General features: G+C 49.2%; 1 protein-coding gene across 1 annotated transcript in view; it reads left to right on the forward strand.

Moving 5' to 3' along the window:
* Wnt3a (Wnt family member 3A) overlaps nt 1-19,587 on the forward strand; it is a 45,969-nt gene that overhangs the window by 22,412 nt on the left and 3,970 nt on the right. Inside the window, exon 3 of the mRNA XM_005349977.2 lies at nt 15,294-15,559. Within this exon, the coding sequence (XP_005350034.1) occupies nt 15,294-15,559 (266 nt within the window). The remainder of the gene's footprint in view (nt 1-15,293; nt 15,560-19,587) is intronic.

A 19,587-nucleotide genomic window follows, 5' to 3' on the forward strand; every position in this document is an offset into this window, starting at 1 on the left:
TCTCTCTCTCTTTCTCTGTTTGATTTTGCTTTGGTTTTTCAGGGTTTCTCTGTGTAGTCCTGGCTGTCCTGGGCCTCAAATCCACACTCACAGAGTTCCACCTGCCTCCCAAGTGCTGGAATTAAAGATGTGCACCACCACCACCACCCAGCTCTTTCTTAAAATTAATTACTGTTATTCACATGAGTGTTTTGCTTGCACATGTCTGTGCACCACACGCATGCCTGGTGACAAGGAGGTCAGGAGAGGGACTCAGAACCCCTGGAATCAGAGTTGCAGACAGTTGTGAGCTGCCATGTGGGTGCTAGGAACTGGACCTCGGTCCTCTGCGAGAGCAACAAGTGCTCTTAACCACCTCAGCCCTATCTTGCTTTTCTTGCAGTGTAGACCAGGCTGACCTCTAACTCACAGAGATCCACCTGCCTCTGTCATCCAAGAGGCCCCAGCTCGTCATTGTTTTGCTTTCCTGTCTACTGTTGTTCTTAGGTTGTTGGTTACTGGGAGACGGCGGTAGAGTGGCGTGAGGCACAACTGAGCAGCTGCTCTGTGACCTAGCTACAGTTGTTCATAGGCTCTGACAAGTCTTTTTTTTCTATTGATTCCTTGGGCCGCTCTGCACACAGGACGATTCCACCTCTTCCTCCCACTCCGGAAGCTCAGTGTTCCATTCCTCGCTTCCTTGCCCTGATGTCCAGAGTGAGCTTCCATTTTCCTAACCTTAGAGGGACTGCTTTCAGCCCTTTGCCATAGACAGTGATAACTATGGGTCCATCCGATTTTTTAATTTGTAGATTCAGGAGTACGATACCCTTATTCCCCGGGCGGTGGTGGTGCACACCTTTAATCCCAGCACTCAGGAGGCAGAGGCAGGTCGATCTCTATGAGTTCGAAGGCAGCCTGGTCTACAAGAGAGAGTTCCAGGACAAGCTCCAAAGCTACAGAGAAACTCTGTCTCAAAAAAAAAGACACTCTTATTCATATGTAGGTATATAAATGATTTTTTAGAAAAACTTTTATTTTATGCATATGGATGTTTTGCTTGCATGTGCATCTATGTACCACATTCATGTAGTGCCCAGAGTGGCCAGAAGAGGGCGTTGTATGCCTGGAGCTAGTGTTACATATGGTTGTGAGGCACCATGTGGGTGCTGGGACTAGAACTTCAGGCCTCTGGAAGAACAGCCAGTTCTCTCTCTCTCTCTCTCTCTCTCTCTCTCTCTCTCTCTCTCTCCTAATGGATCTGTTTGTTTGTTTGTTTGTTTGTTTTTAGAGACAAGGTTTCTCTGTGTAGCTTTGGTTCCTGTCCTGGAACTTGCTCTAGTCCAGGGTGACCTCAAACTCACAGAGATCCTCCTACCTCTGCTTCCCGAGTATTGGGATTAAAGGCGTGTGTGACCACTACCTGGCAAGGATCTTTTAATATATTTTTTATTTTATTTTAAGTGTATGTGTGTGTGCACAAGTATGCAAGGGTCTGTGGAGGTCAAAAGGGGTCGTTGGATCCCCTGGAACTGGAGTTACAGATGGCTGTGAGGTGCCATGTGGATGTTGGGTCTTCTGCAAGAACAGAACACGCTCTTACCTGCTGAGCCATCTTTCCAGCCCTGAGAGAAATTTGTTTGTATTAAATAATCTACTCTTTTGGAATGATGTCAAAAATTTTATGACAATCTATTATGAAAATGTTTCTAGCTGGGACGTGGTGGCACACATCTTTAATCCTGGTAGTACAGAAGGCAGAAGCAGGTGGATCTTTTGAGATATCATCTTACTATGTTGCCCAGGTTCTTGAATACCCCGATTCAGGCACTCCTACTGCCTCAACCTTCCAAGTAGCTGAGACTATAGACACGAGCCATCCATTCGTCTTTCTTCCTTAAGTTTTGTGGAAAACAGAAGGGACCAGAGTTTCCAAAGGTGCCGTAGCTAGTGGCAGCACCCCGTCCTTGATTTCTAGGACAAATTCTCCAGGGCTGAGCACACTCTAGAAAGACCCAGAAATCTTCCAAAGCCAGAGCTTGGACGTGAGAGGTTCTGCCAGTGGGTGTAGCATACGATAGTAACCCCTTATTGCACACTGCTGGTGCACACAGACCGTGTGCGTGTGACCAGCATCCTATCGGTACACCCAAGTGTGCGCTGGTATGTGAGTGTGTAGGATGACTGAAAGGCAAGGTGCTGGTGCCTGAGGGTATCCTGGAGGGCTTCCCTGGGGAGATGGCACTTAGTCTGGACCATGAGGGACTTTCTCCTTTTCTCTCTTTCTTTAAGGAGGCACAGACAGTCATTCCCAAGAGCTGTTTGGGAATTCCGCAATACAGAAGTTGGTAGAATCCTAGGTCAGGACACTGAAGGAAAATGGGAGCTCATCACCCTGGCTGCAGACTCTCCAGGCAGACAGTGGTATGATCACCCTGGGGAGACCCAGGAGAGAGGAGCAGAAGGGCCAGGAAGGCAGCAGGGCTCACCGGTATGGTTGAACTGTTTCTGGCATCGCAGGAGCAGTGAAGAGAGTAGGTACGAGGGCAGAGGAAAGAGACGGGCTGTTCCTGACGTGAGCACCCCATCACATTCAAGTTGTTGGGTGAGGGTAGGGGAGCTGCAGAGTATTGAGGGTCTCCCCAGGAGGCTCTTGAACAAACCCTCCAGGCTGTCTAGGGACAAGCAGCTGCCACAGGTACTTAGGCAGTTCTGCCCTAGAGAGCAGCTAGTCATGCCAGCTTTGGGGGTGAGGGCTGCACCTGCCCACATTCCTCCACCTTTGAGATAGACTGTAGGGTGCCTGGCTTCAGGAGCCCATCCACTTTGCCCTAGCATCACTGGAGGGTTTCCTGCTGGAGGGCAGCCTGCACCCCTGCACAGGAGAGCAGCGTGCACCCCTGCACAGTCCTCTCTGCAGTTTGCTGCTTCCTCCTTTCGCTCTGTCCCCTCCACTCCCCCAAAGACCTCATCCTCCCTCTCCTTATGTCCCCCTCCCTGTGTCCCCCTCCCTAGTTCTTATTCTCCTTCTCTTCTGGTGGCCAGGGAAGGAAGGAACCCTCTATGTGCCCCCAGAAAGGCTGGCTCCAGAAGTCCTTGTGCCCCCCACCCCCTGCCTGCACGCTGGCCTCAAAGTAATCAATCTGATTGGATTAGGGTCAGGGCAACCCTAATCGTGTCAAAGGTTACCCTAGGCTTTGTGGCAGGGACCACAGGGGTGCCTGGCCACCCCTGCCGAGGTGGCCTCTGTTGAACAGGGTTTAACATCTACCAGCCAGCCGTGAGGAAAGGAGCCAGCCTCTTGCATCTATGTAAGCGTGTATATGAGATTGTGCACCCATGTGTTATATACAAATGTGTGTGCATGTGTTTTATATATACATGTGTGCATGAGTGTCTTAGGTGGGCATGTGCACTTGGGAATGGGAATGTGTTTAGTGTGCATATTAGCTAATATTTCTACCTATGTGTCCATGCCTAAACGTGTGTCAGTGTGCATCTGTGTGGCCGTGCCTGACTTACATGGGTATGCATGTGAATAGATGAATTGTGTGCTGTGTATAAATATGTGCAGGTGTGTGCATGTACCAGTGTACATTTGTGCACCTGTGTGTGCCTGCATCTGTACTGCATGAACATATGTAGATATGTGAATGGGAGTTACACACAAATATACATATGTGTGTGCTCACATGCATTGTATACACACATGTGGGCGTCCAAGTGTCTCTGTGTAGGTGTGTCCGTGTACACTGTACATGCGTGTGTGCACTGAGCATGCATGTGTGAATGAGGGCCTGTGTGAACACATGACAAAGTGTGTGTTTACCTCTGACCCAGTACCATGCACCCTGTATCTGTCTGACCTGAGACCTGGGCTGATCCTGAGGAAGAAGCTCTAGCCCCTGGATGCTGAGCTAGAGTCTAGATTGCTCTGCCTTTCCACCTAAAGGTAGCAGGGAACTAACTGCCTGCCTTGGGTCAGGAAGCATTTGAAGAATTTTGAGTACAGGATGATTATGAGCAGTTTATATGTCCCTTGGGGCAGTCCCTAGACACTCAGAAGCAGGCGTTAGGTGACTCCCTTGTCTTGACCTCTGGCTAGGTAAAGTGGGTGGGGTGGTTGCAGGCCAAAGCTGGACAGGGCCAGCCTGTCCAGAGGTAGCGGTCACAGAATGGAGGTCAATAAAACAGCTGGTTTGACTAGGAAGGAGGCTGGTGAGAGATGCATAGGCCGTGGGGGCTCAGAGTCCAGGGCCAGGCTCTTAAACACGTGTGGCCTTGTAAGGGGCCTGATTCTCCTGGCTGAGTGAGACAGTTACATCTAGAACATAAAAGAGTGCGGGGGCGGCCTGGAGTCTGGAGCCTGGAGCCCACAATCATGGAAACTGGGGTCTCTACCTGCCTGCCTACGGAGGTGGCTGTGCCTTAGGGTCCTCAGAAGTTCCTGGACCTAGAGGCTTCTGTACGAAGGAAGGGCCGAATATACCCATAGTTACAATTCCGCACCCCTAGTGGAAGGTTTCTCCCTGGTCCCTAATGACCCCTGGGGGCTTGCTGCCTATACAGCAGCTCTTATTCATTGTTAAGTCTTCATTTGGACCCCACTGACCTGGACAGCGTCTCCAGCTAGAGACTCTTACCTGTGTTGGGTGTGGTTCATCCTTCCCTCTTAAGGTATACCTCCAGGCCAGTCATAGCTACAGCACATAGTGACTAGACTTCTGTTGGGTCCCCAAGACCTCTGGAGTCACAACAGGTGGCAGAGGTGGGTGCTTATAGACCTTAGGTTCTCAGTGTCTGCTGGGTATTTAGATCCCTGCCCTTGGTCAAGCCAGGGAGGAACTTTTTTTTTTTTCTTCCCTAACTTACTCCCTGCTCTACTTGGGGTCTGAGCAGGGAACTGTAGCATGGCCTCCTCCCCTCCCCCAGGCATGCCCCCTTCCTGACGACTGGCCTCAGCATCATGGCCCCTCAGGGGGTGGTCCTCCACCTCTCTGTGTGCGCTCAGCCTATGGAAGGACCAGCTCCAATGGGGCCAGTCCGCGAGACTGCCGGAGCCTAGGGCCCTGGAGGGACAGAAAGGGCAGCTTTTTAGGGAAGCAGAGTCCCCAAATCCAGGTTGCGACCCCTGACCCCCCCATCCGAAAGTGTTACCATTTACGATGCGTTGGGGGTGGGGGCTCCCCTGGCTCTGGGGGCCTCTCCAGTATATCATTAACTCTCCGCTGTGGGAGGGGGGACCCCGGCCGACATCCCACTGCGCTCGGCTCTGAGCACAATGTCCCTGCGAGGACGACAAGATTAAGCACAAGGGAAAAGTGAAAATGCTGTTGGCGATTCACACGCCCTTCGGGGTGTTGAATTAAAGCGTCTGAAAGAGGATTTCCCCTCGCGCCCGACGGCGCGGCGGGCAGCGCATACTTCCAGGTTGCTATGACTGGCCGGCGATCGCCTAATCACCGGCCAGGGGGAAATTCATATAAAATATCGCTGGCCATTGTGGGGCTAACGCGGCGTGACAGTGTCGCACAAAGCCGGATTCATCAGCCCCAGCAGGTCAGCCAGGCGCCCGGCCGCGCGGGCCCGGGCGGTGTCAGGGGCCGCGGCCACGGTGGGGCACCGGCGCATTCCGCTCTCAGGTGGCTCCGGGGCCTTTTGTGCCTCCGTGTGATTACCAAATGCCACCGCGACACCCCCTCCGGGCCGCACGGCTCCTCGAGGCCAGGAAAAGGGCCTGGGGAAGGAGGGACGGTGGGCAGCCTCGGAGGGGAGGCGCCAGGGCGGGGCCTGGGGCTGCAAGCTACCAGCTGGGGCTGCACCGATCCTCCTGTCTGCCCTCTGCCTGCTGTGCTGAACGCTGGAGGGGGAAGGGGTGCCCACCCACCGAATGTTCTGGAAGTACTTTCAGACATCAGGATGGGAAAGGGAAGGATGGTTTGTCCTTCCACAGGGCGACAGGAGATTGACGCTCCCAAGCGAGGTGATGCTCCCATAGCCTGCAGGCTATGGCCAATCTGAGCAATTATGGCGGTACCATGGTTGGGCTTTAAGGGGATTGGCCCTCTTCTTCCTGCTTCCCACCTATGGGCAGGGGAGTGATCTCTCATTTGGAGTCTGGAAATTAAGGGTACAGGACAACATCTGGAGAGTGGTGCCTGACACACGCAGGCCACGCTGCTAACCCTAATCCTTCTGTGTGTCTTCGGAGGGGTGTAGTGGGTGTACGGTGCAGGGTGGCATAGGTAAGGGTACCCCTGGGATTTTCTGGTTCTAGCCCCATGCAGGGTGCCTTCAACAGGTAGCTGGCATACATACATACATAACATTACATAACATACTATCCTAAATATATATGCACCAAACTTTGGTGCACCCAATTTCTTCTAAAAAAATAAAAGTAGTACTGAATTTAAAGGTACAGATTAATAGTAGGTAAACACACACACACACACACACACACACACACACACACGTACAGGATGACTTTAAACTGATCCTCCTGCTTCTACCTTCCAGCTGCTGGGAGCTGGAGAGATGGCTCAGTAGTTAAGAACACTGATTGCTCTTCCAGAGGAACCGGGTTCAATTCCAGTGCCCATGCGGCAGCTCACGACTGTCTGTAACTCCACTTCCTGGGGTCCTGACACCCTCACACAGACACACATGCAGGCCAAACACACTCAGTGCACATAGAACTAAAATAACTAAAGCAAATAAGAAAAAGGATGCCCCACCATGCTCAGCTCATCCCTGGTTCTTGAGAGCAGACACCTTGAGGATCACTCATCTTGCATTTCTAGTTCTGAGCCTAGGGCCAACTCATTATGGGCGCTCATATTCTGGGAAGTTGAGTGGCTGGGTAGATGGGTGGTAGATGGCTGGAGGAGTAGGGGATAATGGAGGGGTGGATAGGTGGATAATGGGTAGATGATAGATGGATAGTAGACAGATAACTGGATGGATGGTGTTTGGTGGAGGATGGGCAGATGATAGTGAAGTGGATGGATAGGCCTGAAGGACGTCTAGATGAGTAATACTTTGCTTAAACCCAGTAAGACCACAGCAAGGCTGGTCTCCGGGATTTGTTTCTTCAGGCAGAAGTCACTCCCCACCTCCCAGGATCTGACTGAAGAGACACTGGCCTCAATTCGTAACCCTCCCACCTCAACCTTCCTGATGCTGGCATTTCAGGCATGAGCCATGACACCTGACTTGGAATTTGCTTCTCTTATAGAACAATTTCTTCAGGAATTCCTTTTCTTCATCTTTACCTATACCCGATGAATAGGCAGTCTTGGGACTGAAGAGAGTAGGTATCCAGCCCCCAAATCTCATCTCAGCCCTGCCTCAGATGACTCCCGCAAATCGCCAGCCCTTGCCTGTAAGTCTCGGACTCAGCAGTCCACAGGCACCCACCTCTTCTTCATCCGAGGTCCAACACCCATTCGAAATGAGGCATGTGGCTACTGCCGGAACTGGTTCACTTGTATCCAGGAGTGAAGGCTTCCCTCAGCCTTCCCCTTTCTGCTGGCCACCTCTGCTGAGCCAACAGAAGCTGAAACCGCTACCGAAGCTGTTGCTGTGGCAGACTTGGCAGTGTTGACTAGGCTACTGTGTCTATTCCCATTCTCTCTCTGCAAGGGAGATAGCTCCGGGACAGGGGTTCATTCACAGTGTTTTTCTAAAACCCTGTATGAGTCTAATGAAAGTAATAGATTTCTTCTCTGAGAAAACAGGTCTGTTCCCAAGACCCCTGAAGCATGTGAATCTTAAGTCTTGCCCCTGATTCCTGGGTGGAACCAATCTTGCTGGATTAAAATCCTTGCCCTCAGAGGACATCACCTGAACATTCTGGAGCCTTTTTTCTGGGTATCCTACAGACACGTTCTTGATTATTATTAAATATCTTAAACATAGAGATGTATTTGCAGGAATGGTGTAGAACTCTCGGGTCCCCTCACACAGCCTTCCACACTGCTGTGGTACAAGATCTCACTGTATTCATCAAAACTGTTTTCTTGCCAGACATAGTGGCGCACGCCTTTAATCCCAGAACTTGGAAGGCAGAGGCAGGCGGATCTCTGCGGGTCTGAGGCCAGAATAGTCTATAAAGCAAGTTCCAGAGCAGCTAGTGCTGTTACCCAGAGAAACCCTGTCTCGAAAAACAAAACAGAACAACAAAAACAATAAGCTGATCTGTCATGAAAGCCGGTGTGACTTGGATGACCCACTTCATGCCTCCATGTCCCTTGAACTCCACCATCCTTCCCTTCGTCACCATTTTGAAGGGAGAACCTTGATCAGGCTTTAGCTGTTGCCTCCAAACCCTCAAATGCAGACAATACGTTTAGAGCAAGAAAATCTTGACAACAAGGCAGCCCTTCTTGGGAGGCAGACGGTATCTAGTCCCTGCTAGGAATGTGGACTCCATCCCTCGCTTGAGGTGGTGTTTGCCTCAAGCTGGAGTATTTCTGCAATCCAGGTGCAGAAGAGGGAGGCAGGAGGAGCACGAATTCCAGGCCAGCCTGGGCTATGAAAACCTGTTTCAAAGCAAAAATAAAAACAATGGTGTCTGCCAGGTTTCTCCAACATAGAGTCAAATAGTTCCCCCCCGTCACTGACCCGCATCCTGGGGAGGAACTGCTTAAAACTCTGTGGCTGCAACTTGCATTCAACCTTCGTTTGCCGTAATGTACCATTTCATGTCCATCCGGCCTGTGGGCTTTGCAGCCTGCAGTTCCTCTCCTGGCCTCTCCAATGGAGTTTTTGGACCTATCTGTAGAGGATTCTGGTCTTTATTTCTTCCCCAGCCAATTGAAAGTCAGCTCCAGAGCCTACCCTGCCCTGGCTTGATCAGGAGCCCCACCTCCTCATTTGACGCCAGGGGAAATTGAGGTTCAGTGGCAAAGGGAGCACTTTCCAGCTGACTGGTGACGGAACTGAGCAAGAATGAGCGGCTGTCCTCTGCAAGTCTAAACTCTTGAGTTGCTCTCTCCAGCTCCTGAGCGCCCTGCCCCTCAAGTGTGTCTACCAGTTCCCGGCTGTTTGCTTGGGTTCTGATAAGCTGGGAGCCTGAAGCCCTTGTTCTGGGCAGGGCAAGGGCAAGGCCCAGAGTGCTGGTCCCCTTATCTTTTAGAGCCGAGAAGGGAGGGGGAGGGGCATCTGGGTGACACTTGGGCTGGATAAGGTAACCTGGAATGTGAGGGTGCAGAGAAGCAGGATTCTGACTGCACCCAGGAGGAAGGTACTTCAAGGGCTCTGCCTCAGACTTTCTGCAGAAAGACAGAGGAGGCGAAAGCCTTAGAGGCACCGGGAGTCTGCTGTCCTTTGACTCCTTCAAAGATAAAATAGGGGTAGAGATGCAGCTCAGTTGGTATAGTCTTTGCCTAGTGCGGATAAATCCTCCAGGTTCCACCCAGCATTACTTAAAACAGGTGTGGTCACCCACAGGTGTAATTCCAGCACCTGGTGGAGTTCAGGGTCATCCTAGGGAAGCTGCAGGCAAAGGAGCCCCTGCCTAAAAAAAAAAAAAAAACAAATAGAAAAAAATGAGTGTAGAGCCTTGCTGAGCGGAGGGCAGGAGGGGTAGTGGGTGTGTTTAGTGAGGCTAGTGTTTACTCACAGCACCTCAGCTCCAGGCTGTCCCTGGACTGGACATTAGGAAAGGAAAACAGGGCGGAGGGCTTTTCGAGAATGTGGGGAAGGGGGGCGTGCACACCTTTAATGCCAACACTCAGAGGCAGGTGGATCTCTGTGATTTGAGGTCAGCCTGGTCTGCAAAGCAAGTTCCAGGACAGCCAGAGCTATTGCACAGAGAAACCCTGCCTTGAAAACCACACACTCCACCCCACCCCCACACTGCCACCCCCCAAAAACCCCCCACAAAACTGGGAATGAGTTCCAGTTCCATTCAAGAGCACACAGTGTGGTAGGGTCTCAGGTGGGGGTTGCCTCCCCAGAGTAGACTTACCGCCCTTTCAGCCTAGAACTTCTGCCCTTCTTCTTGATATCACAGACAGCTAAGGGGTAACCTGTGTTCTGGAATGGAAATACACAGTGGACAAGATCCAGTCCCCACCCTTGGAGATGGTCTGGGCTGAAAATTAATCCAGCAGACTAAACTCCTGTTGAGGAATAGCCACCGCTGGCATTCCAGGGAGCCAGAGGCCATACATTGGTTAGACAGGCTGCCATGCTGCAGAGAGGAGCAGGGGCATCCTTAGCCCAGGGAAGAACAAGGCTGGCTGACTATGGCAAGAGGCCAGTGAGTGTCTGAGAAGGGGAAAGCAAGGGCAGCAGCAAGGAAGCTTTACATAACTTTAGCAGGACCCTGTATCGCACTGGCGCTGGGCTCAGAGCTGGGCAGCTTTGTGCTTGGCAGTGGAGGCAACTGAAGGCAAGGTGGCAGTCCAACTAGGAGCTTCTCTGTGGTGCTGGTGGAAGATGGATTCTGCGCTCATCTTCTGGTGTCCAGAGTGACTGTTTCTAGCCAGCCAACTTCCTGTGGGAAGTAGTGGGAAGAGGCTGGGCTCCTAGATGGTACAGAAGCTGTCTAGGCTCTGGCAGTGCCCCAGGTTGGGGATAGAGTGGCTGGAGCCTACCGAGGACCATCCAGGGAGAGGAGCTCATCCATATGCATCTATCCATGCATAGATGATATCTGATGCATAGAGGATATCATCATAGGGCCATCAGCTCCATGAGGGCTTTGCCAGCCAGCTAGAGGTAACCACAGCACACACTGTGTTCTTCGTATGAGAGTGCATGTGCATTCTCTGTTCTGTGTGTGTGGATGTGTGCTTAATGTGTGGGCAAGTCTGAATGTGTGTAGTTGTTCACAGTCCCTCTGTCCCTGCCTTTGAGACACACAGAGTCTCATGCGTTTAACCTCTTAGCTGTGGCTTGTGGAAGCATGGGAAGCAGTTGCCCGCTTGTCGCCCAGAGGGACAGCTCTTTATGTGTGGAGGAGGAGTTGAGGAGACCACAACTCTCTGTAAAATCTCATAATCTCCCAGATTGGGAGTTTCTATATGCAGGAGCTCAGTGACACCACCCCACTCCTACTAGAGGGTCCCCAGCCCGAGAGAGCCTGTGTATAGCTCCCCCTACAGGCCTGTGGGGCTTTTGGTCTGGAATGGTTTCTAGACAGGTTTGTAAAATCTCTTGCTAGTCAACGTGTCAGATGCATGTCCTTCCTGCTCAGAACACCATGTTTGTCATACAGCAAGCCCTCCTTATCTAGTGTATCAAGTAGAGGAGAGGGCGCCTTCTCCCGTACGGAGCTCTTATTCACTGCTGGGGGAGGTGCGAGTTAATACAATCATAGAAATAAATCAGTTTGAGGATGTCAGAGGTAGAACTACCATGTGATTCCACCGTTTCCACTGATGGACCGATACCCAGAGAACTCCAAACTCTGCCGTAAGGATATTTGCATGCCAAATGTTTATTGCCGCTTAATCACGACAGCAAATAATTGTAACTAACGTAGTTGTCTAGCAAGGGGTGAAGGGATAATGGAATTTTTGTGCGTTTGTAAAAAGTGGAATACTATTCACCTCTGATTTTTTGTTGTCGTTTTCTGTCTTTTTAGTCAATATGATCTGATTGATCATTTCAAGATCCACCCTTGTGCTTTGCCCACTCGTTCTGAAGCCCCTGGTCTAGACCTGCAGTCAGGGAGGATGCCAAGGTCTAGGTGGTTGTCTTTCCTGTATACGCAGGCCTGTGCTAAAGCTTCATGTCATGTTAGGCACAGTAAGCTTTAATGGTCAATCCAAACAGAACAGTTAGAGTATAGCCGGGGTGAGTTACATGGTCTCTCTCATTGATAAGTTTTCTTTATTGGTCTACCTGTTTTTGTAGCTGGGTGATAAAACTAATGTTTCTTCTCGCCTTCTCCTCCTTCTGAGTTCCACAGGTGCCAGTCTTTATAGCTTCAGCATGTGGTTTCTCTTTCCTTTTACTAAGCTGGCAACTTTCTCTCACTCTGTGGTTTTTCTTGGGCATAATTACCACTCTTGATTTCAGGGCCACTACTGGGTAAAACAAGAATGGCTTAGTCACAAGCACTGTGATGTTGAAACTGGTGACTGTCTATCTGATCCCCAGACAACCCCTGAGAGACTACAGTGTGAGTTACATACATCTAACATGGATACTCTGCACAAGGGGTTACATATGTCTCAGGAAGGAACAGCACAGGACAATATGAGACTTCACCACACGGCTCAAAACAATATGCAATTTAAGACAGGTGGATCTCTGTGAGTTGAAGGCCAGCCTGGTCTATAGAGTGAGTTCCAGGACAGGCTCCAAAGCTACAGAGAAACCTTGTCTTGAAAAAAACAAAACAAATATGCAATTTAAAAAGTCAGTTATTTCTGGAATTTTCCTTGTGTATGTGGTGCTGGGGATGGAAACTAGAGCCCCGCTCAAACAGACAAGCAGCCTCCCACTAGCTCTCTCTCTCTCTGGGCCCCCCAATGTTCCATGCAATGCTTTCAAATTGTGAGAAGCTATGAGTAACTGAAGCCTCTGACAAGCAGGAGTCCTGTATTGCCAAACTGACTCTCACATGATGGATGTTTCCTTTCACCCACCTCCTGCGCAAGACTGCATTTCCTTCACTGCCTTCCTAATCCTCGCTCTCAGTTGTTCCCGCATGTGCATGAGATAGCGCCTTATTGATTTGCATTGCGCCGTGACTCGGTACCGAGCTTCAGACTGGGTCCTTCTGGAGCCCTGGTGTATCCAAGGATCCACTAGAAAACAGAAGCGGTAGAATGATCTCTCCATATATTAGAATGGGGTTCAGTAGTGGCTGACAAGCTGTGGTCTGGCTAGTACAATGACTGTCTTCCAACAGAAAGTCCAAGAACCCAATAGTTATCTGGTTCACAAGGCTGGATGTCTCCGCCGTCTTCAGTATACCCTGGAATCCCAGAGAAGTGGGCTCTAATACCAGTGAAGGGATGGACTTACCAATGAGAGTGAGGGCAAGCAGGCAAAAGAGTAAGCTTCCTTCTTTCCTGCTCTTTATGTAGGCTGCTACCAGAAGGTGTAGCCCAGATTTGGGTGTGTTCTCTGACCTTAAATGATACAATCAAGAAAAATCCCAGGTGGTGGTGGCACACACCATTAATCCTAGCACTCAGGAGGCAGAGGCGGGTGGATCTCTGTGTGTTCTAGGACGTTTGGACCTGACCACCTAACTGCCTGCTTTCACTCAAGAGCGAGAGAGAGAGAGAGAGAGAGAGAGAGAGAGAGAGAGAGAGAGAGAGAGACCCTATCTTAAAAAGAAAAAAATAAGCCAGGCAGTGGTGGTGTATGGCTTTTATCCCAGTGCTCAGGAAGAAGATGCAGGTAGATCCCTGAGCTGATTCCAGGGCAGGTAGCCAGGGCTACAGAGCTACACAGAGGAACCCGGACTTGAAAAACAAGACAAGCCCAAAATCCCTCCCAGGTGTACCCAGCAGCTTCGGTTTTAGTTAATTACAATAGTCAACTTGACAACCCAGAAGAGCTGTCCTGGTTGGCCTTGAACTCAAAGCAATCCTCCTGCCTCTCTTCTAAGTGCAGGATTGTTTATTTTATTTATGGCATTAAAGATCTAATTTATCTTGTTCTGAGATGGGGTCTCCTATAGCCCAGGTTAGCCTTGAACTGTCTGCAGCTGAGGATGAACCTGAAGAGTCGCTTGTCAGTCACCACCTCTGGAGTCACTGGGATTCCATTCTAGGCCTGTGTGTCTTCACCATCTCATTACAGGCAGGGCTGGGGCTTGGTCCCAGGCTCCTTTGGCACGCCAACCTGCTTCTCTTCCCACTGTAGCACATTATTATATTTTATTTATCTGATTTTTGAGGCAGTCTCATGTAGCCTAAGCTAGCCTCTATGATGACCTTGCATTTTTGATCCTCCTGCTTCCCACTCCCCAATGCTGGAATTAGAGTGCACGGTGATGCCCAGCTTATGTGAGACTAAGGATAAGGACCTAGGGCTCCCTGCATGCTCGGCCCTATTTATTTTTATTACATAATTGTATGTATTTTCAGGTGCTGTGTGATATTTCAGTATAGGATTATATTAAAAATGATTCAGTCAGGGTTCTTAGCATGTTCACTGAAAATGTTCATAAGCCCTTTTAAGCATTGCCTTTTTTTTTTTTTTCTTTTTCAACGCAGGGTTTCTCTGTGTAACAGTCCTGGCTGTTCTGGAACTTGCTTTGTAGACAAGGCTGGCCTCAAACTCACTTAGATCCTCCTGCCTCTGCCTCCCAAGTGCTGGGGATAAGGCATGCACCACTACCGCCGACTTAAGCATTTTTTAAAAAATACAATGTGTTTTCCACTCTCCTCATACTACTGTTCAGTAGCATACCAGAACCTTTTCCTCCTCTTTAACTGAAGTTTAGACCCAGTGGTTAACCTCTCTCTACCTTGTCTTGCCATCCCGGGTCTCTGTTAGCTAACCCATTCTACTTCCTGCTATGCAATGATGCTTTTAGGTTCCACCCCATCTTTCTGTGCCTGGCTCATTCACTTAGTGTAACGTTCTCTGGGTTTGTCAGTTTGGGTGCAAGTAGCAAAATCTCACTCTTATTTATGACTAAAAATGTCTCATTGTGCACATTGCAGACCTATGATAACCAAAGCCATACAGCCCTGGTATAGAGCAGACACGGGCCGATGGATCAGAATAGCAGCGCCTCAAGGAATAAATCCACATATGTACACCGCATTGTTTCTCAGGAAAAAAAATGTATAAAGAACATACATTTGTACATTGAGAAAGGACAATCTCTGATAAATGGTGCTAGGAAAGTGGATATCAATAGCCACACATGGAAGAATGAAACCAGACTCCTATCTTCTACACACAAATACCAACTCAGTGTAAGACCTGAAACTAATAAGGAAAAAAACTTAGGGCTGGGCCTGGTGATGATGCTTTTAATCCCAACTATTAGAAGGCAGAGGCAGGCAAATCTCTGAGTTTGAGACCAGTCTGGTCTACATAGAGCATCCCAGGCCAGCCATTGCTCTACAGTGAGACCCTGTCTTAATAAAACATGCGTGCGCACGCACACACACACACACACACACACACACACACACACACTGAATGCACTTAGGGAAAACACTTGGGAAATGGATGGTTAGGGCCAATATTTTTCAGAGAAGACTCTTAGAAGCACGATGGTAAGATCCTGTGTGTGCTGAGTTCTCAGTCCTGATTCTTGGATTCTTGCCTTTGGAATGCAGCCCTCCTCACCTGGCCTCCTTACCTGCCATCTCCTTCCTTTGCAGCCACCCGGGAGTCAGCATTTGTCCATGCCATTGCCTCTGCCGGAGTGGCCTTCGCAGTGACACGCTCGTGTGCAGAGGGCTCAGCAGCCATCTGTGGGTGCAGTAGCCGCCTCCAGGGCTCCCCAGGCGAGGGCTGGAAGTGGGGCGGCTGTAGTGAGGACATTGAGTTTGGTGGAATGGTGTCTCGGGAGTTTGCTGACGCCAGGGAGAACCGGCCAGATGCCCGCTCTGCCATGAACCGGCACAACAACGAGGCTGGGCGCCAGGTATGTATGCAGAACTCCAGGACTTCACTGGGGTGACCAGAGCGGGAGAACAGGGTGAAGGAGAGACTGCTCTTGGTGACCAGGCCGCAGGTCTGCTTTCCTTCTATCAAGGGACATAGTGACACTACTCAACCATTTCTCAACTGTCCTGTGTGCTCCCAAGCTCACCTGTGGAGCTAGGGTCCTTGGGAAGGAAACAAGTGGAGGGAGGCTGCCGTAGAGCATGTGGTGTCCAAGGGTTCTGCACACATAAAAGGACAAGACATGAAAGGGAAAACAGAGGAGAGAAGCAGACGAATGGATGGATGGATACAGTCGATATAGATTGAACTGATACAGAGAATTATAGTGCAGAGATGATACAGGCTATTGAGACGGAGGGAGGGAGAGAGTATGAGAACTTGAGAATCTGGAACAGAACAGGAAACCATAACAGCATTTTGAAGGTCCCTTCCTCTGGCTCTACCTGGATTATAGCCTTTTCTTTACCTTCCTCTGGCTATCCCTGGCCTTCAGGGGCTGATGCTGAGATCTCAGGGGAAAGTGAAGGTCTGAACTTTCCTACATAGACAAGTTTCACCGCTGCAGCTCACCCTCGAATCTGCTTAGTGTCCCTCCCACCCAGAGTCCCGCTTCCCTCCCCAGAGAAGGAGGGTGGATAGGTAGGAAGTGCTCAGTGGTACAGCAGAGCCAGGGAGTGAGTCAGGAGCCGGAGTGGATGTCGTCAGGCATCTTGAGAAGCGGAGCTGACCATGCAGGTGAAAACAGAGATGTTCCCTGAAAGTATATTTCATAAGCGGTTTGAAGTGGGTATGGTGGGCAGGCCTGTGATCCCAACACTCATCAGAGGTGAGGCAGGATACAGATGTTCAAGGTTGGCTTCTATTGCACTGTGTTTGAGGCCAGCCTTGTGCATGAGACACTGTCTACAAAAGCAAGCAAGCAAGAAAGAAAGAAAGAAAGCAAACAAACAAGCATTTCCTTAAGTGATGGCTCCTCTGCCCAGCTCCCGTTGCCAGGCACCTGCTTACACTGTAGCAGACTTTTGGAGACGCCAAGAATGCCTGAGGACAAGCTGTCACAGTGACACTTAACTCTACATCAGGAGCCTCAGCATCTCAGACCTTCCATCTCAGCCTAAAACTCAACACTTGCTCAATCCACTTATCCTGCAGACAAAGGATAGGATAGTCTCCTCTGGGGAACCCAGCTCTCTCAGAATGAATGGTGGGGAGGGGGGTTCCTAAAGCACAGCAGTTGGGTCACTTTATAGTGAGTATTGAAGGTGATAATTGCCTCCTACCTGCAGGAATTTCCAGAAAGCAGCGGGAGGTGATGGGGGTCGTTGTGGTGCAGGTCTTTAATCTTAGCAGGCAGAGGCAAGTGGGTCTCTGTGAATCTGAGGTCAGCCTGAACTACTTAGAGAGTTCCAAGCCAGCGGGAAGCTACATATAGAGACCCTGCCCCCACTCCCGCTCCCCACCCCTAAAACCACAAAAAAAAAAAAAAAACCCAGAATTTTCAGAAAGCACACAATAAAACAAACACCAAGAGTTTAAGAGTTTAACTAGATGTGATGATTCAGGCCAGCAATCCCAGCACTTGGGAGGCTGAGGCAGGAGGCTCATTTAAGCCTGGGTTATATTGGGAGTTTGAGGCCAGGTTGGGTTACATAGTGAGACTTGTCTCAAAAAACAAAAACAAAAACAAAAAAAAATAACAGAAAACTAAACCACAACTTTTTTATTTAAAAACAAACAGGGGGGAAAAAGACGAAAACTTCACAAAAACTATCGGTATCCCCAGAGAGATCAGCCACTGTCCTGTGACATTGGAACAATGAGTCAATTTTAAAAAGGAATGAGAAGCCAGGCGATGGTGGCGCACGCCTTTAATCCCAGCACTCGGGAGGCAGAGGCAGGCGGATCTCTGTGAGTTTGAGACCAGCCTGGTCTACAAGAGCTAGTTCCAGGACAGGAACCAAAGCCACAGAGAAACCCTGTCTCGAAAAACCAAAAAAAAAAAAAAAAAATAATAATAATAATAAATAAAAAGGAATGAGAAAGAAGAGTTCTTAGAAATTAAAAATATGGGGCTTACAATATGGCGTGGCAGATAAACATACTTGCCTCCAAGGCTGACAACCTGAGTTTGCTCTCCAGAACCCATCAAGTAGAAGGAAGAACCAACTCCTCCTGCAAGCTGTTCTCTGACTTTCACACCTTGTGATGTGCATGTGTGCATTTATATATGCACATAATAAATGGTGGGGGTTTGTTTGTTTTCTAGACAGGGTCTCTCTATACAGTCCTGGGGGTCCTGAAACTCACTTTGTTGACCAAGCTGGTCTTGAACTCAGAGATTTGCTTGCTTCTGCTCTGGGGTACTGGGGTTTAAAGCACTGTGGCCTTCAGTGCTTTAAAATAAATTGTTGGGCAGTGGTGGCACATGCCTTTAATTCCAGCACTTGGGAGGCAGAGGCAGGTGGGTCTCTGTGAGTTTAAGGCTAGCCTGATCTACAAAGCGAGTTCCAGGACAGACATGACTGTTATATTGAGAAATCCTTTCTCAAAAACCAAAAGCCTAATAATAATAATGTAAAAGTATGATAAGAAAGCAAACATTTCATCAAGAGTTTTGGGGGTTATGTTCATGAGAGACAAGGGAGGACATGAAGAGGAAGCTAGCAAAGACAAAGGCTGGAAGCTTCCCTAGAATGGAAGTTTTAGCTCACGCAGGCCCCGCTCAAGGATGGGGAAAGAAGGGTAAAGTGAGCTCAGGGCTCACAAGCCCTGGATGCACTTTTTAGAACAGTTGTTCTCAACTAGAGGTTTGTAGTTCATTTGGGTGGAGCGACCCTTTCACAGGAGTCACCTAAGACCAATTGCATACCAGATATTTACATTACAATTCATAACAGTAGTAAAATTACAGTTATGAAGTAGCAATGAAAATAATTTTATGGTTGGGGGTCACCACAACATGAGGAACTGTATTAAAGGGTCACAGCATCAGGAAGGTTGAGAAACATCATTTTAGGGGATTAGCATTTGGTTCTTGCACCTACACAGGGTGGCTCATAACTGGCTGGAACTCCAGCTCCAAGACACCTGCTACCCTGCTCGAAAAACAAAAAAGGGAGAGTGGGAGAAGCCCCCTTCCCCAAGATATGTTATGAAATTCAGAGCCTGTAACCTAGAGCAACCCTCCAAGCTTCAAAGAGAATATACTTGATGTTCCCGCAAAAGATGGGGCATCCAAAAGTCACTGGAAGCTAGAAGGGAATAGAGCAACAACTTTCAGAACTCTGAGCAACAAAGCAATCTTAAATCAAGAATTTCATTCCCAGCTACACTATGAAAGGGGGCACAGTAGATAGAAAAGATTTGTCTTCACAGTCCCATTTCACAAAGCTGACCAGACGGCAGAAAGATGTCTTGAAGGTGAAATGAGTAAAATATCTTTTTGTTTTAATATTTTTATTACATTTAGTCTGTGTGTGTGTGTGTGTGTGTGTGTAAGTAGATGCATGTTTCACAGTGTGTATGTGTGTAGATGCATGTTTCACAGTGTGTGTGTGTATGTGTTTAGATGCATGTTCCACAGTGGCGGGGACGGGGTAAATGCATGTTCCACAGTATGTGTGTGTGTGCGTGTGCGTGTGTGTGTGTGTGTGTGTGTGTGTGTGTGGTAGATGCATGTTTCACAGTATATGTGTATATGCATGTTCTACAGTGTGTGCGTGCATGTGTGCGTGCGTTTATGTGTGTATGTGTGTGGTAGATTCATGTTCCACTGTGTGTGTGTGTGGTAGATTCATGTTCCACAGTGTGTGTGTGTGTGTGTGTGTGTGTGGTAGAGGCATGTTTCACAGTGTGTGTATATGCATGTTCTACAGTGTGTGCTGCATGCGTGCATGCGTTTATGTGTGTATGTGTGTGGTAGATTCATGTTCCACAGTGTGTGTATGCATGTTCTACAGTGTGTGCATGCATGCGTGTGTGCGTTTGTGTGTGTGTGTGGTAGAT

The sequence above is a fragment of the Microtus ochrogaster genome, chromosome 7, assembly GCF_000317375.1.
Source record: "Microtus ochrogaster isolate Prairie Vole_2 chromosome 7, MicOch1.0, whole genome shotgun sequence".
Lineage (NCBI taxonomy): Eukaryota > Metazoa > Chordata > Mammalia > Rodentia > Cricetidae > Microtus > Microtus ochrogaster.